Here is a 26,411-nt window from a genome sequence, read left to right as displayed (position 1 = left end):
CTTTCCAGTTTCCATTTCTCAGCAACTTTCTTTCTAGAAAAAGTCTCCTCCAGTGCTGCTCGCACCCAGCCATGCTGGCTTCAGATGGCCCTAAGCTATGCTGTCTCCTGGCCCTCTGTGGCCCAGCACCCTCTACTAACAATAGAACCCCCTTTCCTCTCTCCTCCCCACAGCTGCACGACAGTGTTGGTTACAACTTAACCTATGAACATACACTTCCAATTTGGGTGGGGAAAGGTGAGAGCAAGGTGAGGGAGGGTCTGTCACTCGCAGAGCCAGTTCTGAGGCAGGATGAGTATGCAAACCTGTTACCTGGTAGGGAGTCAAAGGCACCACCACGGGCTGTGTGAGCCTCCTCAACTTAGCAACTGCTGAACTTAGTTAAAATCAGAAACAGCTCAGAAGTGGAGCGGCTGGGAGGAGTACTGGAGACCTGGGTTCTAGAATGGGGTGAAGTAAGGCAGCATGGTGTTCAGAGGATCACTGGGCACCCTCTTGGAGCATGAGCCCTGCCCTTCCTGCTAAGCAAAATCATATTCCAACCCCCCTCTCCCGCCCAGGGAGCCGATTGTCATCTCTCACTAAGGCTTGGTCAGCTGTGTATTCTGAACATCACCATGGTGGGGACTTTACAGCTCCCATTTTAGCGATCAGTGAGACATAGAAGCTGGAGTGTGGTGCCAGTCAAAGGCAGAGAAAAGCAAGCCAAATCATGACCCTCATGCCAGCCCCTTATGAAGATCCATCAGGGCTTTTGACATACTTTGTCCTGGTGGCTGGTGTGACCAGACCACAGATGTCCACTGGCTCCCAGAGGCCTGGCTATCATTAAGAACACTGAAGACACATGCATTGGTTGTCCAAGTTTAAGGTGTAGTTTTATTTACAAAGTGAGATGACGTATTAAAAACAGATGACAGAGGTACAAATGGGTATGTGATAACTCCATTTTCATGAAAAGTATATAAATATATTACAGGAAATTGTATAGAGTAAACATTAGAAACCGATACAGTAAACATTGCTAGTTTCTTTTCTATGCCAATATTACTGTCATTAAAAGCTTAAATACTGGCTTCAAGTATCCTCTATAAAATAAACCTACTTTATTAAAATACTGGAAAAATTTGCTATAAACAAGATTTGGTACATTAAAAATAGACTCAGTGTGTCTTTGTAACAATGTCCACTCTGATCAAATGCTGCCTTCAGCCCTAAGACCTGCCGTGTTCAGGTCAGGTTAAATGAGTTTTGATAATTATCAGAGGTCTAAGCAGCTATAAAAGTACCACATCCTGACATATATATGTATGTCTTCCAGGAGCGCCCTCCTCTAAGATGAGGGACTCAGCAGCATAGCTGTGACTGCTTGGCCTGGCTCTCTCGTCTGAGTGGAGCAGGCGTCAGCTGGAGGCGAGGAGGGAGACCCATGGGAGGCTGCTCCTGTCACTGTGGGAGCCTTGGCTGTGTCCTCTGCTCTTCAGCCTGAAGATGAGTCAGGACATACAGGATAACTTGGTAGCAGAAAACATACTGACCCTGTAGAGAGGGACGGAGAGAGGCTTCACTACATAAATCACACACACTAAGGTTTGAGAAATTTGGAAATAGGAACTGTTTTGCTTAAATGCTTAATGTAAGAGTCAGGGCACACAACTGTATAGTGCCATAAAAATTATGAACAACCAACAAATTGATAAAAAAACGGAAGGGAAAGTGCCAATGGGTTATGTACAGAATGATCCTGGACTGCATACATATCCTAAGAAATCCTTCTCTGTGTGTGTGATTTTATTTTACTTTTTGGTGCTGGGGACCAAACCTAGGGCTGTGGCACTTGTGAGGCTAGTGCTCTACTGAGCTGCATCCCCAATCTCTAAAATCTGGATTTCCTATTTACTGAACTCATGTTGTTTTAAAATATAAATAAATTAGTTAATAGCCAAGGATCTATCAAAACAAGCTTCTTTATTTCAGAGCAAAGATATAGAAATAAAAATTATTCATTTATTTATTTTGTTTTTTTGAGACAGGGTTTCTTTTTTTTTTTTTGGTTTTTCGAGACAGGGTTTCTCTGTGTAGCTTTGCGCCTTTCCTGGAACTCACTTGGTAGCCCAGGCTGGCCTCGAACTCACAGAGATCCGCCTGGCTCTGCCTCCCAAGTGCTGGGATTAAAGGCGTGCGCCACCACCGCCCGGCTGAGACAGGGTTTCTTTGTGTAGCCCTAGCTGTCTACTTGGTAGACCAGGCTGGCCTTTAACTCACAGAGACCTGCTAGCCTCTGTCTCTCAAGAGCTGGGGTTAAAAGTGTGTGCCACTACCACCTTGCTAGAAGTAAAAATTAAAATATAATATAAATTTAATATGTAATATACTATAATAAAAAACATACTATTTAATAATAAATATGAAATTATTTTCTTTGAATGTTTTTGATCAAAAGAGTAAAGAAATCAATGAGCTTTGATAAATGAGTCGTTATGGTAAAATTAATGCCTAAGCTGATGATACTGAGACCTGAAGTTTTTTTGTTATGTGGCAAAGAATGAATGAATCTGAAAATAAGTGGAAAGGAGTCACAATGGGCTGGAGAGATGACCCAGCCGGCAAGGGCCCTGGCTGCTCCTGCAGAGCATGGAGTTTGGTTCCTAACATCCACATGGTCGTTCACAGCTGCCCGCAACTACCGTCCTAGCAGATCTTAAAATTAAATCTTTTAAAAAAAGAAGCCCACAGTATATTAGATGGAAAGTAAATAAAAACAATAACCACAGCTGGAGCTCAGTTGTAACCACTGCACATGTCTATGGGAAGAAGAATTCTACACAGATCGGAAACATCAGCAACTTAACTGAGAGCGAGTGTTGGCTGCCCAGACTTCCTGACGCTCAGCTGCATTTCAGCTTTTGTGCACTCCAGGTTCCTAGCGGACTTCTCTCAGAGTGGCCATCAGCAAGTCCCTTTTCGCAGAAGTCTTTTTGTCCACAGTCAATACCTGTAGCCCATCATCTTGCTTACCTTGTAACTGATTCCTGGTCTCTAACACTGTGTGTCCCTCCCCAGCACAGCTCATGTTCTAACACAGTGCTAGAGAGATCATTCAAAGTAAGTGCAGTCTATCACTCCAGGCTACAGGTGGGTGACAGCTTGCCTCTCGCTCATGGAAATCACAAGCCCTGGCCCTGTTACCTCCCAGCTCTCTCCATGCCTTGTCACCCTATCCCACTGGACAGGCTCATTCTTGAACACACAAGGCCTATTTCCTCCATGCAGCACACACTGCCTGAGGACTCCCCAGATCTCAACTTAAATGTTCCTTTCTAACTTTTAAAAAAAAATAACTTTTGCCGGGCGGTGGTGGTGCACGCCTTTAATCCCAGCACTCGGGAGGCAGAGCCAGGCGGATCTCTGTGAGTTCGAGGCCAGCCTGGGCTACCAAGTGAGTTCCAGGAAAGGCGCAAAGCTACACGGAGAAACCCTGTCTCGAAAAACCAAAAAAAAAAAAAAAAAAAAACAAAACAAAACAAAAAACCAACTTTTATTAGATTTGTTCTTTTACAATTTCATACATGTACATAATGCATTCTGATTCTTCTTTCTCTCTGAAATAACCCCAGCCCTCTTATTCCCTACACCGTGGTTACCACCCTCCTCCCTACAGGACCCTCTCCCCATTTACCGCTTTTTGATTTGTGACTCACTGACTTTAATCATGAGTTTGAGGCTGTCCACTGGAACCCGCAGGGCTCCTATGTGGGCTAACAACTGAAGGAGTGGTTACTTTTGTTTGTTTGTTTGTTTGGACAGTTTCACCATGCAGCTCTGACTGGCCCGGAACTCCCTATACAGAGCAAGCTGGCCTCAAACTCAGAGGCGTGGGACACCAAACTTGGCTGGTGCTGCTTTCTTAACGGCGGCGTCATTCTGTTTAAAACTGTGTCCCCGGACTGCGATGGCTGGTTTCCTTCACTCAGCCTTCCCTAAAGTGCCTGTCACTGTCAGACTCTGTGATGGCCTGCCACACTCCCCACCCGCTGCTGTGTCTCTGGTATTGTAGCAGCCCGGGTCTGACTCAATGGTGTGCTCCAGGAGCGGGAGAAGCTGCTGGTGCACAGATCTCAAATGTCTCGAATGAACTTGCAGGCAAAAGAACACTGCTAATACTGATCAATGCGTTTCTTAGCCAACTGCAGCAGAACTGTATGTAAACCAGTTTAATGTTTACGAGCCTCAATTTGAATCAAAATGGTCCATGACTGGAAAAAAAGTGTCTGTTGTTTTTTAGAGACATTTAAATGTGACTCTATGGACATACCAATTAAAAAAAAAATCTACCACATAGTCCCACTATAGAAGAAAAGGAGGGTGGACGGACTCAGCAATGTTAGGCTCGAGGTTAGAATAGTGCACTTCTTGTGAGGGTGGGCTCCGCTGGGAGTCACCGGGTGACACAATCCATTTCAGTTTCAGGAAAGAAAAACAAATCCAACACTAACAGCTTGAGGAAGCCACACGGCCAGCACCCCGCAGAGCCGTCTGGAGTGAGAGGGAGGAAGTGAGCTCCGGCAGTGGGGTGCTGCTGCTGTCTTTTAAAGGGTGCCAGTGGGGAAGGAGGCCCTCAATGTGCAGTATTTAGTACCATTCACTCCTACTCTGTGCCTCACACATCCTCGCTGCCACCAACTCAGCGAAGACGCCGCATTTCTTCTTCCTCCTTCTGCAGCCTGTGTGTGAGGAGAGCGCGTGCTGTGTGTGAGGAGAAATTCAGTGAAGACACTGCAGTTCCTCTTCCTCCCTCTCCTTCCCTCCTCTCCAGCCTGTGTGTGAGGAGAGCGGGCTGTGTGTGAGAGCACACTGTGTGTGCACATGTGTGAGGAGGCTGGATGACAACCCTGGGTATTTCTTCTTAGGTGGCGTCCACTTTTTTTTTGAGACAGGATCTCTCACTGGCTGGAGCTCATAGACTCAGCCAGGCTGGCTGGCTAATGAACCCCAGGAATGTGCCTGACTCCACCCCCTGTCAGTGGTCACAAGTGTGTGCCCCCTTCCTGGATTTTATGTGGTTTTTGAGGATCAAACCCAGGACCTCACACTTCACAGAAGGGGCTATTAGACCCAGAGCCCTTTCTCCATTTTTGTTTGTTTTTGTTTTTGTTTTTTTAAATTAAAGGTAATATCTAAAAAGATAATCTAAAATACTTAATTATTTTCTAGATTAGTCCTCATGCTAAAAAAAAAAGTCCTTTATGACAAGAAATGTTAGGTTTATGCTACACTATGGAAAGAGATCACTGGACAAAGTGACGGTGTTTTCCTTGATATTCTAGCTACCTGAAAAGCTGTGGCAAGAAGGGTGAGCCCTACAGTTCCAGGTGAGCCTGGGTAACATAACAAGATCATCCCCCAAAGAAAAATATAAAAGAATCAATGTTTAAGAGCACTTTTAAAGTGTGAGAGTCTCAAGACAAATCCTCATTAGTGTACATGGACTCACCTCTGTCTGCACCATGCCATGCCTTTGTAGTCTCATGCAGCGCACTAAATCAGAGATGTCGAACTGCCAAGACACAGAGCAGTGCGTTAGACACAGACCCCAGAAGATGCACAGGACACAGAGCAGTGCATGAGACACAGACCCCGGAAGATGCACAGGACACAAAGCAGTGTATTAGACACAGACCCCGGAAGATGCACAGGACACAGAGCAGTGCATGAGACACAGACCCCAGAAGATGCACAGGACACAGAGCAGTGCGTTAGACACAGACCCCAGAAGATGCTCAGGACACAGAGCAGTGCATTAGACACAGACCCCAGAAGATGCTCAGGACACAGAGCAGTGCGTTAGACACAGACCCCAGAAGATGCTCAGGACACAGAGCAGTGCATTAGACACAGACCCCAGAAGATGCTCAGGACACAGAGCAGTGCATTAGACACAGACCCCAGAAGATGCTCAGGACACAGAGCAGTGCATTAGACACAGACCCCAAGTGCACGAGAAGACCCCAGAAGATGCTCAGGACACAGAACAGTGCATGAGACACAGACCCCAGAAGATGCACAGGACACAGAGCAGTGCATTGGACACAGACCCTGGAAGATGCACAGCTGACTCACCATAAAATTTTTTTTTTAAAAATTTATGTATTTCACATCCTGGTGGCAGTTTCCCCTCCCTCCTCTCTTGTCAGTCCCTCCTCCCAACCCCTCTGTCGTCCCCCCCCCCCCCCCCGCCCCGGTCTACCCCCTCTGTTTCTGTTTAGGAAAGGGCAGGTCTCCCATGATTATGAACAAAACATGGCATTTCAAGTTGTAGTAAGACTAAGCACCTCTCCATGTATTAAGGCTGGACAAGACAACCCAGTATGACGAGTAGGGACCCAAAAGCCAACAAAAGAGTCAGAGACAGCCCCTGTTCCCGCTGTTATGAGTCCCACAAGAAGACCAAGTTACACAACTGTCACATATATGCAGAGGGCCTTGGTCAGTCCCATGCAGGCTCCCAGGTTGTCAGTTCAGTCTCTGTGAGCTCCTATGAGACCAGGTTAGTTGATTCTAAGAATCAGAGTCTACTCTGTTGAAAATTTTCAACAGAAGTTCTCTTCTTCTGATACTTAGCTAATTTCTTAAAATATAAAAAACAGTATGAGCAATATTCCTCACATACTGCTATTCAGAATAAATTTCCAAATCTTTTTTTTTTTTTTTTTTTTTTTTGGTTTTTCGAGACAGGGTTTCTCTGTGTAGCTTTGCGCCTTTTCCTGGAACTCACTCTGTAGCCCAGGCTGGCCTCGAACTCACAGAGATCCGCCTGGCTCTGCCTCCTGAGTGCTGGGATTAAAGGCGTGCGCCACCACTGCCCAGCTACCAAATCTTTTTAATTTAGCTGACACTGAACACAAGGGCAGATTGGACTGGAGGGTTTGCCCACTTCGGTTATAGAGCTTATCAAGCACAAGACAGAACTGCTTCACCTAAAATCCTTATCCTTTAAGAGACACTAGTTTCAATCAGAGAGTACATATGTAGTTAAATGCAAGGTATTTTGGCAATTAAGTAGGTTTTATACTAACTTAAGAACCAAAAGTAAGATCATACTGTTATCTGCTTTAATATACATTAATTTTTTTTTTTTTTTTTTTGAGACAAGGTTCTCTTGTGTAGCCCTGGCTGTCCTGGAATTTGCCTTGAAGTCAGAGATCCACCTGCCTCTGCTCCCAAGTGCTGTGATTAAAGGCCTGTGCCACCAACGCCCTGCTTTTAGTAATATTTTTACATTAGGAATAACTACTTAGAGCAATCGATTAGCACTGATTTTCAAACAAAAACGTTTTCTTATCCACAGAACAACAAGAACAAAGCCCAATATTCTCCTCTTAAAAAGAGGACTGTCTTCTGGACATTGATATCTCCTGTAAGCATGGCAACAGTACTGACTATCTCACAGAGAAACTTAAGGATTGTAAGGGGTAAGAAAGGACAGCACCCACAGACTTTTATGACACTTACAAATAGCCACATCATTAAACAGTAGACTCAACAATATCTTCACTCACTTCAAGATCTTGGCTGATTAGTCCTAGGACCACGTCTATGCATATGAGGGTCCCTGAACGTCCAATGCCAGCACTGCAGTGTGTGACCACTGGGCCCGATGTATGGATGTATCTCATGTAGGAGATGAAAGTGAGCAGGTCGTCTGGCTGGGAAGGTGTATCATGGTCTGGCCAGGCAGTGAAATTCAGATGCGAAATATGCCGCACCTCTCCTGTCTGAAAGTGTAAAAAATAGAGTGAGTTACAATGTCACACCATTCCTAAGTCAGTTCCTCATATTATTTTCATCTTTCAAACTTGAGTAGTATATGGAATCAGACCAAAAGAAAAAAATGGAAGGAATAAAAAGGCTTCATAAATACACAAAGCTGGGTGTGATGTTGTATACCTAATTTCCAGTACTCAGACCAAGAGAGGAGAATGGAATGTTCAAGGCCAGCTTAGGGATACATAGCAAGACTGTGACTCAAGACAACAGACAGGAATGAAAGAGAGACCTTATCAAGAGGTCAGTCTGTTTGTTTTTGGTTTTTCTGAGACAGGGTTTGTCTGTGTGGTTTTGGAGCCTGTCCTAGATCTCGCTCTGTAGACCAGGCTGGCCTCAAACTCAGAGATCTGCCTCACTCTGCCTCCATAGTGCTGGGATTAAAGGTGTGTGTCACCGCCACCTGGCAAGGGTTTCTAGTCTTATACCACCCCCACCACAGCCACCTCCACCCTCATAGTCCTGGAGGCTGGCAATGGTATTCAGGCCCTTGAGTACACTAGGCAAAAGCCATACCTAGCTAGTGTGGGCTCATTTAAATCAAATAGACTGATAATGTTCAGTCTCAGAACCTTTATACTTTCTTTCCAGTTAGGATCTCCCTACAGGATCCCCTGTGACTTTATTACCAGGTTTATCAACTGAGCAATGGGTACCAGGTCTATCAACCTGAGCAATGGATACCAGGTGTATTAAAACATTTCATGGTACCTAGAAGCATGTGCAATTTTTATGTCAATTTAAAATGTCTAGGTTTTATAAAAGAGTAAAACCTTGACTACTTTGTAAAATAATAAACCATAAAGGAAATTCTCACATAATGTTTACGTGATGCCAACAGAAGTCAATCAATATACCTTCTTCTTTTTTCCTAGAAAAGCTTAAGAAGGGGCTGAGGGCACAGCTCAGTGGGTAAAATGCTTGTCACACAAGCACCAGGACCAGAGTCTGGATCCCAGCACCCATACAAAGTGCTGGGCATAGCTATGGCCCTTTATCCCAGTGCTGGGGAGATGGAGACAGGCGCATCTCTGGGGCTCAATCCGTGAGCTCATGCTTAGTGAGCACCTTTCTCAAGAAGTAAGGTGGGGAGCCAGAGGAAGATTTGAACATCACCTCCAGCCTCCACATGTACTCACACATACATATACCCACACACATCTACGTATACACACAGGCACACATATACATAGAGAAAGAGAAACACAGAACAAAACCAAATCTGAAGAAAGGGGGTATTCAGCAGCAAACATGGCTACACACAGCTCTTATTTCTGGGACAGGGGGCAATGTTGAATAAACAAATAGGACGGCTTTGTTATGAGGAACGATCACTGAGCTAGCCTGCACTAAATTTATCCAGTGTAATAACAGCTATAATGGTACAACTGTCCACACACGCTAAATACGGTAGCTGCCTTTACAAGGCAAGTGTGATAGTCACAGAGGTGGTTTTTTGTTGTTGTTTTCAGGACAGGGTTTCTCTGTGTAGTTTTGTGCCTGTCCTGGATCTCGCTCTGTAGACCAGGCTGGCCTTGAACTCACAGAGATCCACCTGGCTCTGCCTCCTGAGTGATGGGATTAAAGGTGTGCACCACCACTGCCCAGCTAGTCATAGAGTTTTAAAAACAGCATGGATTAGTCTACTTAGATGTTGGACCTTAAAAAAAAAAAAAAAGGCAAATTTCTACGTATGTTAGAGTTCTGAACTACTTTGCACTATTTACTCCTAAGCAAAGAAGGATGATCACGTTAGAAGCATCCCATCCCAATACAGCGTCTAGCAGAGGAAACTGTGAGGGGCTACACTTAAACTGCCCTGGATGCTGGAGGATTAGGACTTTCAGGCTGCCCGAAGCTCTGCAGTGGTTTTGAGGCCAGTCTGGGCTATATGAGACCTTGTCTCAGAACCGAAATCACAGCAGACATCCATTGCAGCGGTCACAGAAACATGCAGGCCTGCTTTCTAAAGGGGAGCCAAGGCTCAGGAGGAGCAAAGACGACTCACCTGAATATCCTCCAGGCTCAGCACCCTCACAACGAAGCCCTTCAGCTGCTGCATTCTCAGGAGAGCCAGGCGCAGCCTCTCATTGGCCATGGTCGTCGTGCCGAGGATGCTCGGCCAGTAGCGCTGGCATTTGACTTTCTCTCCTTCCACCTCTTGCGTCATCATTGCTATCACTGTGGAGTTTTGCTCCCAAACCATTTGCCAGAAATCCCCCACGGTGGTGGGCAAGGGCCCTTGGCAGGCAATGTAGACGAACTCCTGTGTCCCCACTGGGATCCTGATGAAACTGGCATTGATGTATCCGCCTTCATCTCCAAGAGGCACTCTTGTGGAGTCATCTGTGAAGGTCCACAGCCAAAGGTCCATGTCATGATCATGCACTGTCACTGAGTTTCACACATAACCAGTCAAAGGTCATGACTGTTCCTGTAGCCCCCCCCCACCCAGACTCACTGCCACATGCTTTGGTGGAGGATGTCTTCAAATGGCAGCAGTCTACACTATATTTATGGTTTTGTTACAACACTGTATCTAAGACGTCAGCGTGGTGGCTTTCTGTGAAACTTGGAGTTTGCTAATACATATTTTATTTTATATATAGATTAAATTATGTGTAATTAATGTGATAATGTATGTAATGGAAATTAAACTTAACAAATGTAAGGTGAACTTCGTAGTAAGCAATTAGAGAAACAAACACAAACACCTTTGTTATTTCTCTGTCAATATCTTGATACCAAGGATAATAGTCTTGAATGATGGGACAAACACTTTCACAGAACAAAAGTTTGCATTGAAATGACACTATCCAAGCAGCTGCTACAATCATTATTGACATATCTAACTCTTATGTAGACCTGAGAAGAACTTTCTAATTTGTCCGTTGGTTATTACTTTGTGTGTGTGTGTGTGTGTACGTACATGTGTATTCTGGGGGGGAGCATGCCACAGCACACATGTGGAGGTTGGAGGACAACACAACAGGGTTGTCTCTCTCCTGTTACCACATGGTCATCAGCCTTGGTGGCAAGCATCCTTGCCTGCTGTGCCAACTTCATTTTTATTTTAAATATTTGTAAATTTAACAAGTAATTTTGGTGGCAATCAAGGTAAAACCTCTAAAAATAGTTTTCAAAATTTATTGCTTGACTTTTATCTCTTAGTTCACAATTTGCTTCCTAACAATAAATTACTTTTGTATTTATATTTTGTCCCATTCTGACTTCTAAATACACATCTGAATTATTTTGGCCTCATATAACAACTGCTACCTACTTAATGCTGAACCATGGTCTACTCCCATTTTTAAAACTTTCTTAGATTCCTTTTTTTTTTTTTTTTTAAAAAGACAGCCCTCTCTGTGTTGCTGTCCTGGAACTCACTCTGTAGATCACGCTGACCTTGAACTCACAAAGACCCCTGCCTCTGCCTCCTGAGTTCTGGGATTAAAGGCGTGCCCAGGTAGACTCACTTTTTACAGGAAAACTTTCAAAATGAATTTTATGTTTCTCATCTTAATTGAAAAATTCAGTTGCATATTATTTATAACAAGATTGTCTTTTCTGGGCTCCAGTGATGATAGGATCAGCGTCACATGCTATAATCCAAAGTGCTAATACGTAAGAAATTGCCAAGTTAAAATTTTGGGACACACACACACACACACACTCTTAAAAAAATCACATTTTTGGCTAAAACACAGGTTGAAATCATTCCTTTTATTTCCTTCTAGAATCTGGAACAACTGAAAGGTTCATGAAGCCTGGCACTTCACCAGACACGTGCATGCACGCAGCTGCTCATTACCATTCACATGTCTGTAAACTTAAAGTAAGTAGAATAAACTGATGGTGTGGTTACACATAAATCCAAGAACGATCATTTGGAAGCAATTAATATGTATATAAGTATGAATAATATACATACATATATTTTGTGTGAATGAACAGGTATATGGGTTCATATGCACATGTGGTGCGTGTACACGTATGTGCATATGTGTGTAAAGTCAATCAGGTATCATTCCTCAGGAGCCATTTACCTCCCTTCTTTGAGACAGGGTCTCTCCCTGGGACCCGAGTCTTACTATTAGGTCGAGCTGGTTGGAGAGCAAGCTTCAAGGAGCTATTTGTCTCCACTTCTCAACACTTCATCAGCTGAGTTATCTCCCACGCTTGCCAATTTAGATGTAGAACACAACTTGAGAATTACTGATTAGGTATCACCAGTTAACTTCTAATCAAGAAACAGTTTTGAAAAATTCAGGAGTATCTCAACAAATGTTTAAGATGGCCACGACTGAGCTTCAGAGTACATAGAGCACTGAAAAGAGCATTTGCACTGTAATCTACTTGTTACCAATGAAAATTTCTGCCTCTGTGTGCACACATGTACTAATGTGTGAGGTGCAATGGGTCAGGCCAGCAGGAGAGCTCAAACAGTTCAATTCACACTGCATACACACTGAGAGCCACACCGGAACTCACAGGGAACACACATACACTCAGAGCCACTCCAGAACTCACAGGGAACACACACACACTCAGAGCCACGCCAGAACTCACAGGGAACACACACACTCAGAGCCACGCCAGAACTCACAGGGAACACACACACTCAGAGCCACATCAGAACTCACAGGGAACACACACACACACACACACACAGTCAGAGCCACGCCAGAACTCACGGGGAACACACACACTCAGTCAGAGCCACATCAGAAACTCACAGGGAACACACACACTCAGTTAGAGCCATGCCAGAACTCACAGGGAACACATACACTCAGAGCCACGCCAGAACTCACAGGGAACACATACACTCAGTTAGAGCCACGCCAGAACACACAGGGAACACACACACTCAAAGCCACATCAGAACTCACAGGGAAGGATATTTTTGTATCTGTTCTTCCGTCGGTTTTCCTTAGTTTGTCCAATCAGACACTGATCCAGAGGTTTTAATTCTTGAAGATTCTACAAGGAACAAAATGGACATAAGGTTAAATCTGTTGACTAAAGCCAAGATTTAATCAAGGAAAATGCTTCTGCTGTACTGGCTATGGGCGCTAACAAATAGAGATTTCAGTATGGATCTGGTGAGCCACTGCGGGAATGAGTTAATGGCAAGTACCTTTGACTGGACATGTCATAATCAGCTTATTTAATAGACAGAACTTCTTAATCTAAGTTTTAATTTCAGTTTAAAAATGTCTCTCTCTATATTTTATAATAATATATATATTATATATATATAATATATATATATAAAAAACTCCAAACCCTACAGAATCAAGTTTTGCTTAAGGCAACATCTGGAGTATTTTCTTGACAGTATGATCTGTCACAACATCACAGGCCACAGTGTGTGGTATTTCTGTTGTGAGACAGTTCACTGGGCAATAGTCAATTCTTTCTCATTTCCATTCACCCCCTCACTCAGAAAAGATATGCCGACTGCCTCTTCACATACACGCAAGGCACTGTAGTAAGTGCTGGGGTATGGTAAGGAGTAAAGGGACAGTTCTCTCAAGGAACTCATAGCTCCCGAGAGGCAAAATGGAAATAAATATGGTGACGTGCCTTTTATAGATGAGTAAGGTGCTGAGGGAGGGGAACAGAGCTCTACTTTAGAGAGAATGTGATGGAGCTTCTGTGATGATGTTTAACCCCAAACCTTAAAGAAGACTCACGCATTTCTACAAAATGAGATTTAGAGAGAGGAAGTATCCACCCAGTTACTGCGTGATTCCATGGAACCTTCTGAGTACAAGCACACACACAGCAGCAGCTCTCAGTGAAGGATCTCCTTGCAGTGGCAAGAAAGGATGCGCAATGAAGCCAACAGTTTGAGGGGCAGGGACGAGGTTGCCACAAAAGCCTAGTGGGGCTGCATTCTCCCATCATCCAACTGCAGGAGCAAGGGCTGCAAATTGGCATGCATACCCCAGAAGGGCCATGTCCAGTTGCAGCAGCTGCATGTACCAACACCCCCACTGCACAAGCCAGGATGACTTTGAACTCCCCATCCTCCTGCCTTCAACTCCCACAGGCTAGGAATACAGGCATATGCCATCATGTCCAGATCTTCTTTACTTATAAAAATTATTTTTATGCATGAGGAATGGAGGATATCATTAGAAAAATCTATCTAGTTCTGAGCTGTTAATATGATCCTGTTTAGTTAATATCATTAAGATCCTCATTGGGAAAATTAATTTATCATTAGATATGGTAAGATGGTATTTTTAGGGTTGGAAGTAAGTTAGCTTCACAGGGAGTGTTGGAAAGCCATCGGTATTTTCAAAGACCTGGAAGTTTTTCCTAACCTTGGGCTAACAAGGCCACATTCTCCATCAAATAAACGCACATACCACTTACCTGTAGTTCCTGAGCAGGGATCCCTTGGTCAAGCAAGCCTTGAAGCGTGCGGATGGTGGCCTGCAACTGAGTGCCGGTGTACTTGCCGGAGGGAGGGACTCTGACCACAGGCAGGGCAGCCAGCTCCTCATTTGTCAAAAAGGGGTGATCTATCAGAAAGGACCAGATGACTCTTCAGTTCTCTCTCCCCAGAGCTGATTTAATGAATAAGAGAGCTCACTGGAGCCTGTTCTCACTTACCATTGTCTCACACAAAGGGGCGTCTTAAGAGTACGTGAGACTGTACAGCAGCATGGCTGACTGGCTGAGAATCATAGTCTACCCACTGCACAGCTACTTCAGCCAGCCTGGAAGGAGCTACCTCACCACTGTTCATGAGTCCGGAAGGCTTGCGACTTCCAGATATTTGTATTTTTGAAAGGAGCATGTCTTCTTTTTTGTTTGACTTTAATGGCACCATTTATATGAGGAAAACCTACCCAGTTCCCTGCTGTTTTACATTAGATTCTAGACATTGGGGGAGATGGAGACAAAGACATCAGACAGTCCACACATCAGGAGACTGCTCTCAGAACACAGCCTTCCTTTTTTTACTACCCACTCTTGGCACCCAGTGCTGGTGTCCTGATGTTTGACAGTGTTCTCCCTGCAGAATACTTTCCTTGGGCTCTTCAGGAGTTGAATTAAACAAGGACCCCAGAAGAGCCTGGGTCCAAGTGAGTGCCTGCTATATGGACTATTTAGAATAGAAGTCAACTACCGTCCCAGACAAAGTAGGGGTCTTCTTAACTCATCGAGTGGTTAGGGTGTGGTGGTGGTGCAGCTGCTGTTTGGGTAGCAGGATGAACACCACGAGGAACACAGGGCTAAACCAGAACCCTGAAAAAGCTCAGTGTCTGGCTGGGGCATGGTTAGCAGTGATGCACAATTTGCTCACATGAAGTAAAGTACCGCTTTACAATGGAGGGTGAATGCAATCGGAGCACAAAGGCCAGGTGATGAGCGTGGGCTGCAGGCACCCACGGGACACTGTGCACAATAGTCTACCTAAGCAGAAAGGGGTTCCAGCCATGAATTCCTTTTGAAGTATTAATTAGTCATTTATCCCAGCACTCAGGAAGAGGCAGGTTGATCTCTGTGAGTTCAAGGTCAGTCTGGTCTATGTTACAAATTCCAGGTTAGCCAGGTTACATAGTAAGACTGTCTCAAAAACCAAAAGCAAACCAAAACAAACAAAATTACTAAGGCTTTGTGCTTAGTGTTGTTTTGTTTGCTTGTTTCAACTTGACACAAGCCAGAGTTATCTGGGAAGAAGGAACTTCAATGAGAAAATGCGTCCATCATAATGGCACGTAGGCAAGTGTGTGTGTGTGTGTGTGTGTGTGTGTGTGTGTGTGTGTGTCATATTTTCTTGATTAATGATTGACGTATGAGGGCTCAGGTTACTATGGGCAGTGCCACCTCTGGGCAGGTGGTCCTGGGTTCTCTCAGAAAGCAGGCTGAACAAGCCATGGGGAGAAGCCAGGAGGCAGCACCCCTCCATGGCCTCTGCTTTGGATCCTTCCTGGATTCCTGCCTTGACTTCCCTCAGTGACGGACTGGGATCAGAATGTGTAAAGTGAAGAAACCCTTCCCAAGTTGCTTTTGGTCAAAGTGTTTTATCACAGCAATAGAAACTCTAACTAGAACAGACTTCAAATGATAAAACTCCACCCCCGTGATAGTAATATAACATTAAAAAACATGAGCAAAGAGAAGTGAGGTGCTGGTGTTTCTCCACTGGCTTGTTTGGTCCAATGAAGCGGCACGAGGACGGAGCAGCTGGCACCCGGAGAGGCTGGTGGTCAAGGGTAACTGGTTCCTGCATCTCACATATTCCACCAGTTTTACTCCAAGTCAGATGAGCTCTCTGGTTTCTCATTATGCAATAGTAAATCATGACTTTTTGTTTCCTTTTACATCAACACACTTCGTGCTTCCCCTAAGCCACTGGGGCTCTACGTCAGTAATGTGGTTATAGTAACCAAAGTCAATGTCTATGTGATTTAGCTTATTATGCTTAAAACCAAAGAGCATATACATATGACCAAATAGCGCCCATGTACTGTGAGAAATTATCTTTTAAAGCATGTTTTCTATCTACTGTTTTTAGTGAAAAACCTAGTAATAAAATTCTTGCCTTTGCTGGCACCCTCGTGGTCTGCGGCCTCTACTGGCGGCTCGCTGCTTCCGCGTGTGACTTCTTCTCCGACAGATTTCCCCTCCTGTGATGCCCGAGTTAAGCTGTGCCAACAAACACATTTGGAATATTTTTGTCTCCAAGGTAATTTTAAATATCATGATTCAAGCCACTTATTTCCTCTATAACAACTACAGGATCATGACACTTCCTGAGCTCTTGAGAAGGCTCCGTGGGCCCTCAGGCCTGATGGCCCAGGTTCATCCCTGGGACCCACAGGAAGGAAAGGAACAGCCACTGTCATTCAGACAGCGACACTTGCAGTGTGGCATGTGTGCCACACATAGGCACACATGCAATACACAGGTACATGTAAAAAACTAAAATAACCTTTCTGATTTAAAAAAATCAAATTCCAACTGAGTATGGTAGCACAAGTCTGTGCTGTCAGTTCCTCCTGGCTGAGGCAGGAGGATCACTTGAACCTTGGTGTTGGAGACCAGCCTGAGCAAGACCTTGTCTAAAATACAAACAAAACTTACACATAAGAACCTCTAAATCTAAGTAAGGTCCCCAACGCACAGTTCTCGAAGTTTATGGTGGGCACTAAATGTACTGAAGTAGGCAGCAGCAGGGTCAGCTGCACACGGACTCCAGGTCTCGGAATCTTAGACTGAAGGAGTCCCTTCGGAGATGGTTTTATCTGTGTCAACATGGATGGCATTATTTTTATCAGCATATAACTCCTCTTTCCAATGTGAGCACACATATGTGAGGGTATGCAGGTACCTGTGTCTGTATAGGAGTAGAAGTCTACCTTGGATGTTGTCTCGCAGGTGTGGTACATTGACAGGATATCTCAAGTGTTGGAACTTGCCCAGCCAGTCAGGAAGCCCTAGGGATCTGGTGTTTCTACTTCTCCAGTGCTTGATTACAAGCCCACAGCACCACACTCAGCTTTACTTCAATGTGAGTTCTAAGGCTCAAGCTCACGTTCCCATGCTTGGGAACACAGCCCCTTGCTGACGGCCATCTCCCCAGCCTCCCTCTCATTTTAAAACAGCAGCTTCCCCTCACTACTGCATCATCTGAGTTTATCTGTGGAGGAACATAATCTTTACCTACAACTGTGGGTGAAGCCTGTCTTGGTTTCACTCAATGTAATGAAACTCAGCACAAGTTCTCATTACTCTGGGGGTAGAGATGACGCCATCTGCTGTGATTCAAATCTTAAGTTTATTCCCATGTGTTCAAGGCTTGGTCCACAGCTAACAGTATTGGGGAGCTGGAAATGAGCTCCTGAAGGAGATCTGGGGATCTCAACTCCACCTTGTCTCTTTACTTCCTGTCACCGTGAGGTTCTCTTTGCTTCACCACACACTGTGTGTCATGATATTCCACCTTGTCACAGATCCGGAGCAACGGAGTCAGCAGTATCAGCTGGAACCTATGGATCCATAGCTCGGACGACCCTTTCTTCCTGCAGTGTGATTTAATCGGGGTATCCTGCCACACCCATGGAAAGCTAAGTCACAGATCAGCCTTGGGGAGGTGACTAGGAAACGGAAACTAGGCAGAAAATTGGCATTCAGGCGTAGGTGAGGTAAATAAAAACCTCATGGTTTTCACTTTCTGATGGTCAAGGGAACTAAGCTGAGTTCTCTGTCTGAGGATACCAGTACACCCCACTAAAGCAGGGCACAGACTGAAGCTCCCCAAATGTCAAAAGCAGGACAGCAATTATCCTGTTGGTTTTTTTCCTGATTTATTTATGTGTATGAGTGTGTTGTCTGTGTGTCTGTATATGCAACAGGCCTGTGCCTGCCGCCCCTGGAGTCTGGAGATCAGAGGATGACAGCAGTAATTCGGAAGAGATTACAGATGGTTGTGAACTGCCGTGTGGGTTCTAGGAACCAAACTCCAGGCTTCAGCTGAGCCATCTGGACCCTTATACAGTGGTTTTACTGTGGGTTTTTTTTTTTTCTCCAACTCATTGTGGGTTGCAGTTCACACTTATTTGCAAGTTCTGCATCCACGAGGTTAATTTATTTTTATGTCTCTCCATGTGTACATCCACCCTGGAGCTGGAGTTCCGGGCAAGGTGTAAGCCACCCCAATGTTGGTACTGGGAACCAAACCTGGGACCTCTTGAAGACCAGTATATAGTCTTAACTGCTGACACCTCTCTAGCATCCATGAGGTCATTTTGCATTCCACCACATACACTTTTGTCTACAAGGACTTATTTTGGCAAGCTTCCCACAAGGCATTCCTTTTTTTCCTTATTCCTTTGAATACCTGTTTGGTATCACAGTACCTCTCCCTCCAATTTATCATTTGTTTTTCTTTTTAAATGATGTTTTCTACTATAAACAATGTTGCAATTATTTATCATCCTGATTCTGTAAGAATATTCTCTTATAGGAGTTGGAATAAATTCTTTAAAGTCAAACTGCTAGGTTAGAGGGTACTACATTTCTTCACGGCTTTAATGACATTAAAACAACAACAAAAAATCACATTCAAGAATCAGTAATATTCAAAAACCTGTATTTTAATGGTATTTTTAATTGTCTTCCTGGGAGATCAAACTAATTTACTATCCTTTCCTCCTCCTCTGTCTAATAAAGAGCACTCTACTTCTTGGATGTCTGGTGATGATTAGGTATGAAGCTATTTTCATATTTTTTAAAGAGTGTGTGTGTCCAAGAAAGCAAGAAGAGGGGTTACCCCCCAAAGCTGGAGTTACAAGAGTTATAGCATGGCAGAGCTCCATGAGTTCAAGTCCAGTCTGGCCTACACAGCAAGTTCCAGCCACCTGGGGGCTACATAGTGAGACCTTCTCTCAAGAGCAAGACAAAGAAATAAGGAAGTATTTCCTAATATCCTTCGTTTCATATTATTTAAAATATTTTCATTATATTTTATTTGATTTATGTGTGTTTGCACGCATGCCACAGTACACAAGTGGGGACAATCTTCAGGAGTCAGTTCTCTCTTTCCAACATGTGAATGCGGGGGATTGAACTCAGTTTACCAGGCTTTGTAGCAATCACCTTTATCCGCTGAGCCATCTTGCTGACCCTGGTTTCATTTTCTTATTAATGAAAACTTAAAAATTTGAAAGTACAGAAAAATGGACAAAAATTTAAAAAAAAATCACCCAAAATATAGCAGGAGTCACCGTTTCTGGGACATTTCCTTTTAAACCCATTTTTTTTTATAACCATGTTTAAGAGCATGCTACATTTTTTTTTCTTTTTGAGCAATAGGTATAAAGACATTTTCTTATGTCAAGAGAATCTACTTGTAACAAACCTTGAAAAACATATTATGTTGGGTATGGTGGTGTATCTCTTTAATCCCAGAACTCAGGAAGCAGAGGCAGGTGGATATCTGTGAGTTTAAGGCCAGCCTGGTCTACATTGTTTCAGGCCAATCAGAACTATGTGCTAAAACCGTGTCTCAAAAAGACATTATCTATATTTAACCATGGTTCCATAATTTAATCGCTATTTTTATTTTAAAACAAAAATTGTTTATTTCATTAAAATAAAAAGAACAAAGTGTTAAACACATGTTGAAAAATTATTTACCTTTCATTGCTTATTTTTTCTTTACATTCTTCAAAGCCATTCACTGACTACAATGAAGAGAAAGAAAAGTCAAATTAGTTCACTGTAACAAAACCAACCTCATAAAGCTTAATTTTTTTCTTTAATTACATTTATTCATTTCATGTTACATGTGTTTTGCTTGTGTGTGTGCATGCTTGATGCCCCTGGTCAGAGGAGGGCATCAGATCCCCTGGATCTGGAGTGATGGATGGATGTGATCTGAGAATCGAAGCTGGGTCCTTTAGTAAGAACAGCCAATGCTCTTAACCACTGAGCCATCCTTCCAGCACCAAGCTTAATTTTTTTTCTGTGAATTACTTTTTATGTTGGCAATGTTATCATTCTTACATTACCTACATGGCATTCAAGTCACACACTCCCAAAAGTGGCTGAGGCATCTTCAGCACTCATGAAGTTTTGTTGGCTAATAGTAATGACTTTCTTTGCTTACCCTTTTTAAGAAAAGATTTACTTTATTTTAATTATGTGTGTGTGTGCATGTGCTGTGTACAGGTACCTGTGAGGGCCATAAGAGGGTGTCAGATCCCCTAGAACTGGAGTTATAGGGGTTTTGAGTTTTCCAAAATAGGTTCTGGGGACTGAGTTTGGGTCTCAACTGCTGAGCTATCTCTGTAGCTTAAGTAGAAAATGATTCCAAAGTACATATTTCATCTATTCAGGAAGTGCTAATTTATTAATACAGATGGTCTGGCCACAAGTATTTGGTTTTAAACATTATGTATTTGTGTGTGTACATTGCATGTAGATGTTCATGAGGGTCTGTGAATGTGTGCACATGTGTGTGCATTGTATGTAGGTGTATGTGTGGTCGTGTGAATGTGTGTACAAGTGTGTGCACTGTAGTGGATACATGTGTGGGTGGGTGAATGTGTGCATTGTATGTAGGTGTTTGTATGAATGTGTGCATGTGTATGTCAGCATGCATGTGGAAGCTAGAGGCTAATGTCCCGTGTCTTCCTTGGTTGCTTTCTACCTTATGTTTTGAGACGGGCTCCCAGGATCTAGAGCCCATATTCAGCGAGGCTGCTGTCCAGTGAGCTCCAGGGATGTGAGGATGTGCTTCCTTCCCTTCTCTGGGGCAGATCTGCAACTTATGAGCACAGGTTCTCTCCGACCCCCTAGCACTGGGTTACACGAGTGTGCTGCTGTGCCCTGCTATTATCAGGCACTGGGGATCTGAATGCAGGCCCCTGCGCGTGCTTCTTAGACACTTTATGAACATCTGTCCAGCTCCGAGCATCACTCTCAGAGCAGAATTTCCAGGATTCATTTGCACTTTTGGAAAATGAATTACAAAACATTTTTGTGACAATTAGTAGAATATTCTCTTCCTGTGAATCTGAATTTTTAGATTAATCCCAGATGATTTCACATGCTAATTTCCTGAATTTTAATCATTTTTACTGACTACCTTATCTCCCACTAAAAAAGTTAAATTATTTTACAGAACCATATTTAATTTGAATGAGTATAGAGAGAATTTTAATTTTAGCGTTTACTATTAAAGAACAAGAAATGAACTTTTCATGTCCTTGGTATAGTTTCAGTTTATACATTTTTTTGGATGAATTTATGCCTAGAACATATATTTATTTATTATAGAATAAAATTTCACAACTGGTTAAATATAATCTGATTAACATACACAAGTATGTAGACAGAAATGTATCACCCTAAAATTTTGTAAGTTAAAGTCCTAACCCCCACTGTGGCTGTATTTGCAGATGGTACCTTAAAGTGATAATTAGAGTAAGCAAGATCACAGGCATGTTAAGGTCACAGGCGAGGTAGGGTCAAAGGTGTGGTAAGGTCACAGGTATGGGCTTCCAGATCAATAGAACTGGTATTTTACAAGAGGAAGAACAGACACCAGGCGGGGAGCTGATACAGAGGAAAGGACACAGCTAAGATTGTAGTTTGTTCACAAGCCAGAGAGACGGGAGTCAGAACCCAGTGGTGCTGGTGCACTGGCCTTTGGAACTAAGAAAATAACCCTGTTGTATAAGCCACTCCAAAGATACAAACAGGCTCCAACTCAAGCGCCTGCTCCTGTGAAATGCTTGGGTAGGGAGGACACAAGGAAAATGGTGGGACATGCCATGTGGTCACACAGATGAGCCACTTGGGTTTTATAAAATGAATTCTGTCTTGTGAGAGCTCTTTTATAGGACGGACATGGGAATCTTTGCTACACTGTTGTTTTATCAAAACAAAACAAAGAAGCCGGGCGGTGGTGGCGCACGCCTTTAATCCCAGCACTCGGGAGGCAGAGCCAGGCGGATCTCTGTGAGTTCAAGGCCAGCCTGGGTTACCAAGTGAGTTCCAGGAAAGGCACAAAACTACACAGAGAAACCCTGTCTCGAAAAACCAAAAAAAAAAAACCAAAAAAAAACCAAAACAAAGAACTCCCAAGTAGATGACTGGTTTAATCTATCATGGTGTATCCATACAACAGTATATTAGAAAGAATGAGGCAAATTTGTATGCACTTATTAGAAAGAGGGAATGAACAATTGTTAAATGAAAATAAGATTTCTGACAATATGGTAAGATGTTTATTAAAAAATGACATGGGCCTTTCCCATGGTACCAAGTTATCAGCCGTGTTGACCTTGGACCTGCCCACTCTTGCTTGGAAAGAAGGGCTGCTGTCATAGCACGATGGTAGGGTAGATAAGAATACAAGTTTTATTAATAACTATCCGTGGTAGTCTGAATGAAATGTCCCCACAGTCTTGGACATTTAGATACTTGGTCACCGGCTGGTGGTTCTATGTGGGAAGACTTAGGAGGTGTGGCCTTGCTGGAGGATGGATGTCACTGGAGGCAACTTTTTTAAGAGTTTAAAGACTGCTATTTTTAGTTTGTTCTGCTTTCTGCTTGAGGTTTGAGATGGGAGCCCTCAAGCTTCCTGCTCTAACCCACGCCTGCTGCCGGTTGACATGATCCCCTCCATGACTGACTCAGCCCCTGGGACCAGAAGCGCAAATAAACCCTTCTGTAAGTTGTCTTGGTCATGATGTTTTTTCACAGCAGTGGAAAAGATAAGTATGACAAGATTAAACAGGAACTTCACATCAATAGTTACATTTAAAGTAACTTTTCAATGAAAATATATCCTAAAATCAATATAAGTAAAGTCTTCTGACATAAACATTTGTTATTATAGGTCATTATAGTGAAGGACAAAAATAATATGCTTTTTTCTCTTTTTTAAGAGAAAAGAAGTTTTAGGTGACAATTTTTAAATGGCAGGCGAAGCTCTAAAAGAGACTTTGAACATCCCTAGTAGATGTCAGTTTTAAAATATTGTAGTGAAAATATAATTCCATTGTTATGACTTACAAGAGTCCTGAAACCTTTCAAAGAGCCTGTGGTATAACTACTAATATGATGACAGTATAAAAGAACGTCTCAGATAAACCCTCTAGAGAATAGTGTATGTTGAGACAGTCAATGTTTATAGAATTTTTATGTGCTAAGAAATAAACAGAAGCCACAGCTTCTTGGTATGCACACGTATCTGTAAGTAACAATGAAATACCCTGTATGTCTGAGTGGCGTGTAAGTATACAGACGGGGTTGACAATTGTAAGAGTCAGCAGGTTTGACTCTCTCTACCTCTTGCCTTTCCTCATCCCTTCCCTCTCTCTCCTTTCAACTGAGAAATGATTCAGTTTGCTGGGTCAGAGGACACGGGGATGTAATAAAGTAACACTGCCTTCCTCCACCCCCACTACTGCCGCTGCTTTCCCTCGGGGGTGAAGTGCAGTACCCCAGGCTACTCCTGCAGGTACAGTCCTCACCTGAGGGACATCCTCAGCTAATGGAGAACCATCCGAGTCTGTGTCTGCTCCTTCTTCTTCTGGTGTCTCCCCGTTTGTCCTCCGCGTACCTGGGAGAGAAGCACACAGATCAAGAGAACTAAGAAATGCACTGAGGCAGTGAAAAGTTTTCTTTTACCCACTAAAGGAGGTGTAAATAGACCACACGAGTGCGCTGACTGGGAAAGCAGAGAGTGAGTGGTAGAACACACAGTATAGAATAGTAGTTAAATTTACCTGTGAAAAGGCCACGCTTTAACACTGGCTTATTGTCAATTGCAGGAGAAGATGTTTAGACTAATATATTTATAAATAAAAGCTATGACATGTACTTTCGATGATACTCTTCCTTTTCAGACAAGAGTCTCATGAAATCTAGGCTGGCCTTGAACTTGCTATGCAACCGAAGATGACAGGGAACTTTAATCTCCCTGCCTCCATATCCCAAGTGCTGGGACTATAGGTGTGTATCACCATACATGGTTTATATGGTGCTGGGCACTGAACCTAGGGCTTCATGCATGCTAGTCAAGCACTCTACCCACAGCTACATGTACGCCTCCAATAATGCATTCTAAGTCTCATTAATGAGGGCACTCACCCACAAACCAACAAGGAAAAGACAATAAATTTTATTTCTGAAAACACTGTCTAGAAATTGCTGAAGGTATTGCTAATATCATTCAGTTTTACTCAACAACTTTTCCCCATGCATGTGCTTGAATTCCTGGGCACACTGATTTATTCATCTGGTTCACTGACCTCGAAAATAGGCCCCTCTGGTGGCATTAGTCTGGTTTAAGAGATTCTGGGCTTCTTCATCCACAACATCCAGCAAGGACTGGATAACTTCAGCTTCTTGAGGATCATCATAGATGTCATCATCTTGGGAATCAGATTCTTGAAAAACAGGAGTTTATTTTAAAAGTACTGAGAAAGGGACAGTCTCAGTCCTAAATGCCAGTATCTCCTTGGAAGGACAGACATGGTGACCTAGTCCTTTTCCTCTATAAGTATGCTGGCTGCTGTGACGAGCAACCACACAAATGCAGCTTAGAGACAAAAAACAAAGGCCGATATTGGAACTATATACCTTTTCATGAAAAATTAACAATTTTGATGCTCATTTCATAAAATTAATGTCAAATAATTCATTAATGAAAAAATAAAGATGTTATCTTCTCAAGATTAAGGATACAGCAGGCCCGATAAAATACTCTCAATATAAAATTTGTAAGGCATTTGGTAGTCTATGAAGGCTGCTCACAGCATGCAGGAAACATCAATTGCAGTAACTGTCTTTTCAACCTCCCAAGTCATTTTAGAGCCGAGAGCGAAAACCGGATCTGCACATTATGCAACCAACAATGCTAGTTTTATAGTCTCTTATTCTTTCATTTCTCCCAATAATCTTTCCTTTTAAAGCTGTGTTAGCATGTGAGGTGACAGGAGGGATTACTGAACTTTTAGATCATTTACAGTAACTGGATGGCTTATTTGAAAACTACCTTTGGTTTCGGTCTGGTCCGTTAAGTCCCTCATCTGAGAAGATGAGCATTTTCCTCTAGGGTACACAGCTTCAGCTACTTCTTCCCCATTAACCTGAAGTACAAGAGCACAGCAAACCACCAGATTACTCTTTTGTTAACTTCTGGGATTGGAGAAGAACTGACCATGGCTCCTCCCCTCTTCCTGCTGAGTACAAACTCTTATTAGATCTTTGCACTTTGCACCTGTGTTACTGGAAAATATCTGTGGAGTGAAGTGTGCAAAGTGAATGGGGTTCCCATCATCGAACACATGGGAAATTGTGTTATTTCTTAAATTTATTAGGCTACACAAAGCTCTTATTTGAGGCATATTTTATGAGTTTTTTTTCTTCTACAGAACATTTTAGAAAAGTTTAATAGGATTACAAAGGCCTAAAAGTTATGAAAAAGGAATACAATTATTTTTGGTTCTTCCTTCTTCCCCCCTCCCTCCTTCTTAGATAGGGTCTAGCTATGCAGCACAGGGAGGCCTCAAACTCACGTTCCTATTGCTTCAGCTCTTAATGTTGTAATTTTATGTATACAACACTGTTCTTAGACAAAAGACAACCAACTTTTTAATTACTCATCAGTGTATGCTCCAATTTGGTGGCTTGACATTGTTAGGTGTAAAGACTCTGCAGTATAGTTTAGCTCTCTTGTGAATTTAAGGACAGAACAATGGACTATAACTATGGAATCACTATATATCACTGAACTGAAAGCAACATTCAGCTGACAGACTATAGCACAGCCTACAAGGACAATGTAGTGCCATGGTTCAGTGCTAGAGCATTTGCACAGCTGGGCTCAATCCCCAGCACAGTTAAAGAGACATTGTTTGTGGGTTAGGATGGGGGCACGTGCTCATTTCTCCTCTCATGCTGGGACCATGTCTGGTGCAGACCAGGGCAGGCCCTGTGCATGCTGCCACAGTCTCTGAGTTTACGTGCGTCGATCTCACCTAGGACTAATGTTCTAAGGTCTCTCATTCTCTGCACATTGTCCAGCTGTGGGTCTCTGTTCG

General features: G+C 43.2%; 1 protein-coding gene across 7 annotated transcripts in view; it reads right to left on the bottom strand.

Moving 5' to 3' along the window:
* Positions 1-852: 852 nt before the first annotated feature.
* Ptpn13 (protein tyrosine phosphatase non-receptor type 13) overlaps positions 853-26,411 on the bottom strand; it is a 182,519-nt gene continuing 156,960 nt past the window's right edge. For all 7 annotated transcript variants that reach the window (XM_059274841.1, XM_059274843.1, XM_059274842.1 and 4 more), the window contains 11 exons: positions 25,364-25,457; positions 24,618-24,755; positions 23,838-23,926; positions 19,990-20,036; positions 16,394-16,497; positions 14,215-14,363; positions 12,720-12,810; positions 9,833-10,170; positions 7,560-7,775; positions 5,495-5,557; positions 853-1,539 (listed from right to left, as the gene is read on the bottom strand). In XM_059274841.1, the coding sequence (XP_059130824.1) occupies positions 1,447-1,539; positions 5,495-5,557; positions 7,560-7,775; positions 9,833-10,170; positions 12,720-12,810; positions 14,215-14,363; positions 16,394-16,497; positions 19,990-20,036; positions 23,838-23,926; positions 24,618-24,755; positions 25,364-25,457 (1,422 nt within the window). In that variant the 3' untranslated portion in view covers positions 853-1,446. The remainder of the gene's footprint in view (positions 1,540-5,494; positions 5,558-7,559; positions 7,776-9,832; positions 10,171-12,719; positions 12,811-14,214; positions 14,364-16,393; positions 16,498-19,989; positions 20,037-23,837; positions 23,927-24,617; positions 24,756-25,363; positions 25,458-26,411) is intronic.

This window comes from Peromyscus eremicus, chromosome 10 (genome assembly GCF_949786415.1).
Source record: "Peromyscus eremicus chromosome 10, PerEre_H2_v1, whole genome shotgun sequence".
Taxonomy (NCBI): Eukaryota; Metazoa; Chordata; class Mammalia; order Rodentia; family Cricetidae; genus Peromyscus; species Peromyscus eremicus.
Note: the sequence above shows the minus strand (reverse complement) of the source record. Positions and strands in the feature narration are given on the sequence as shown.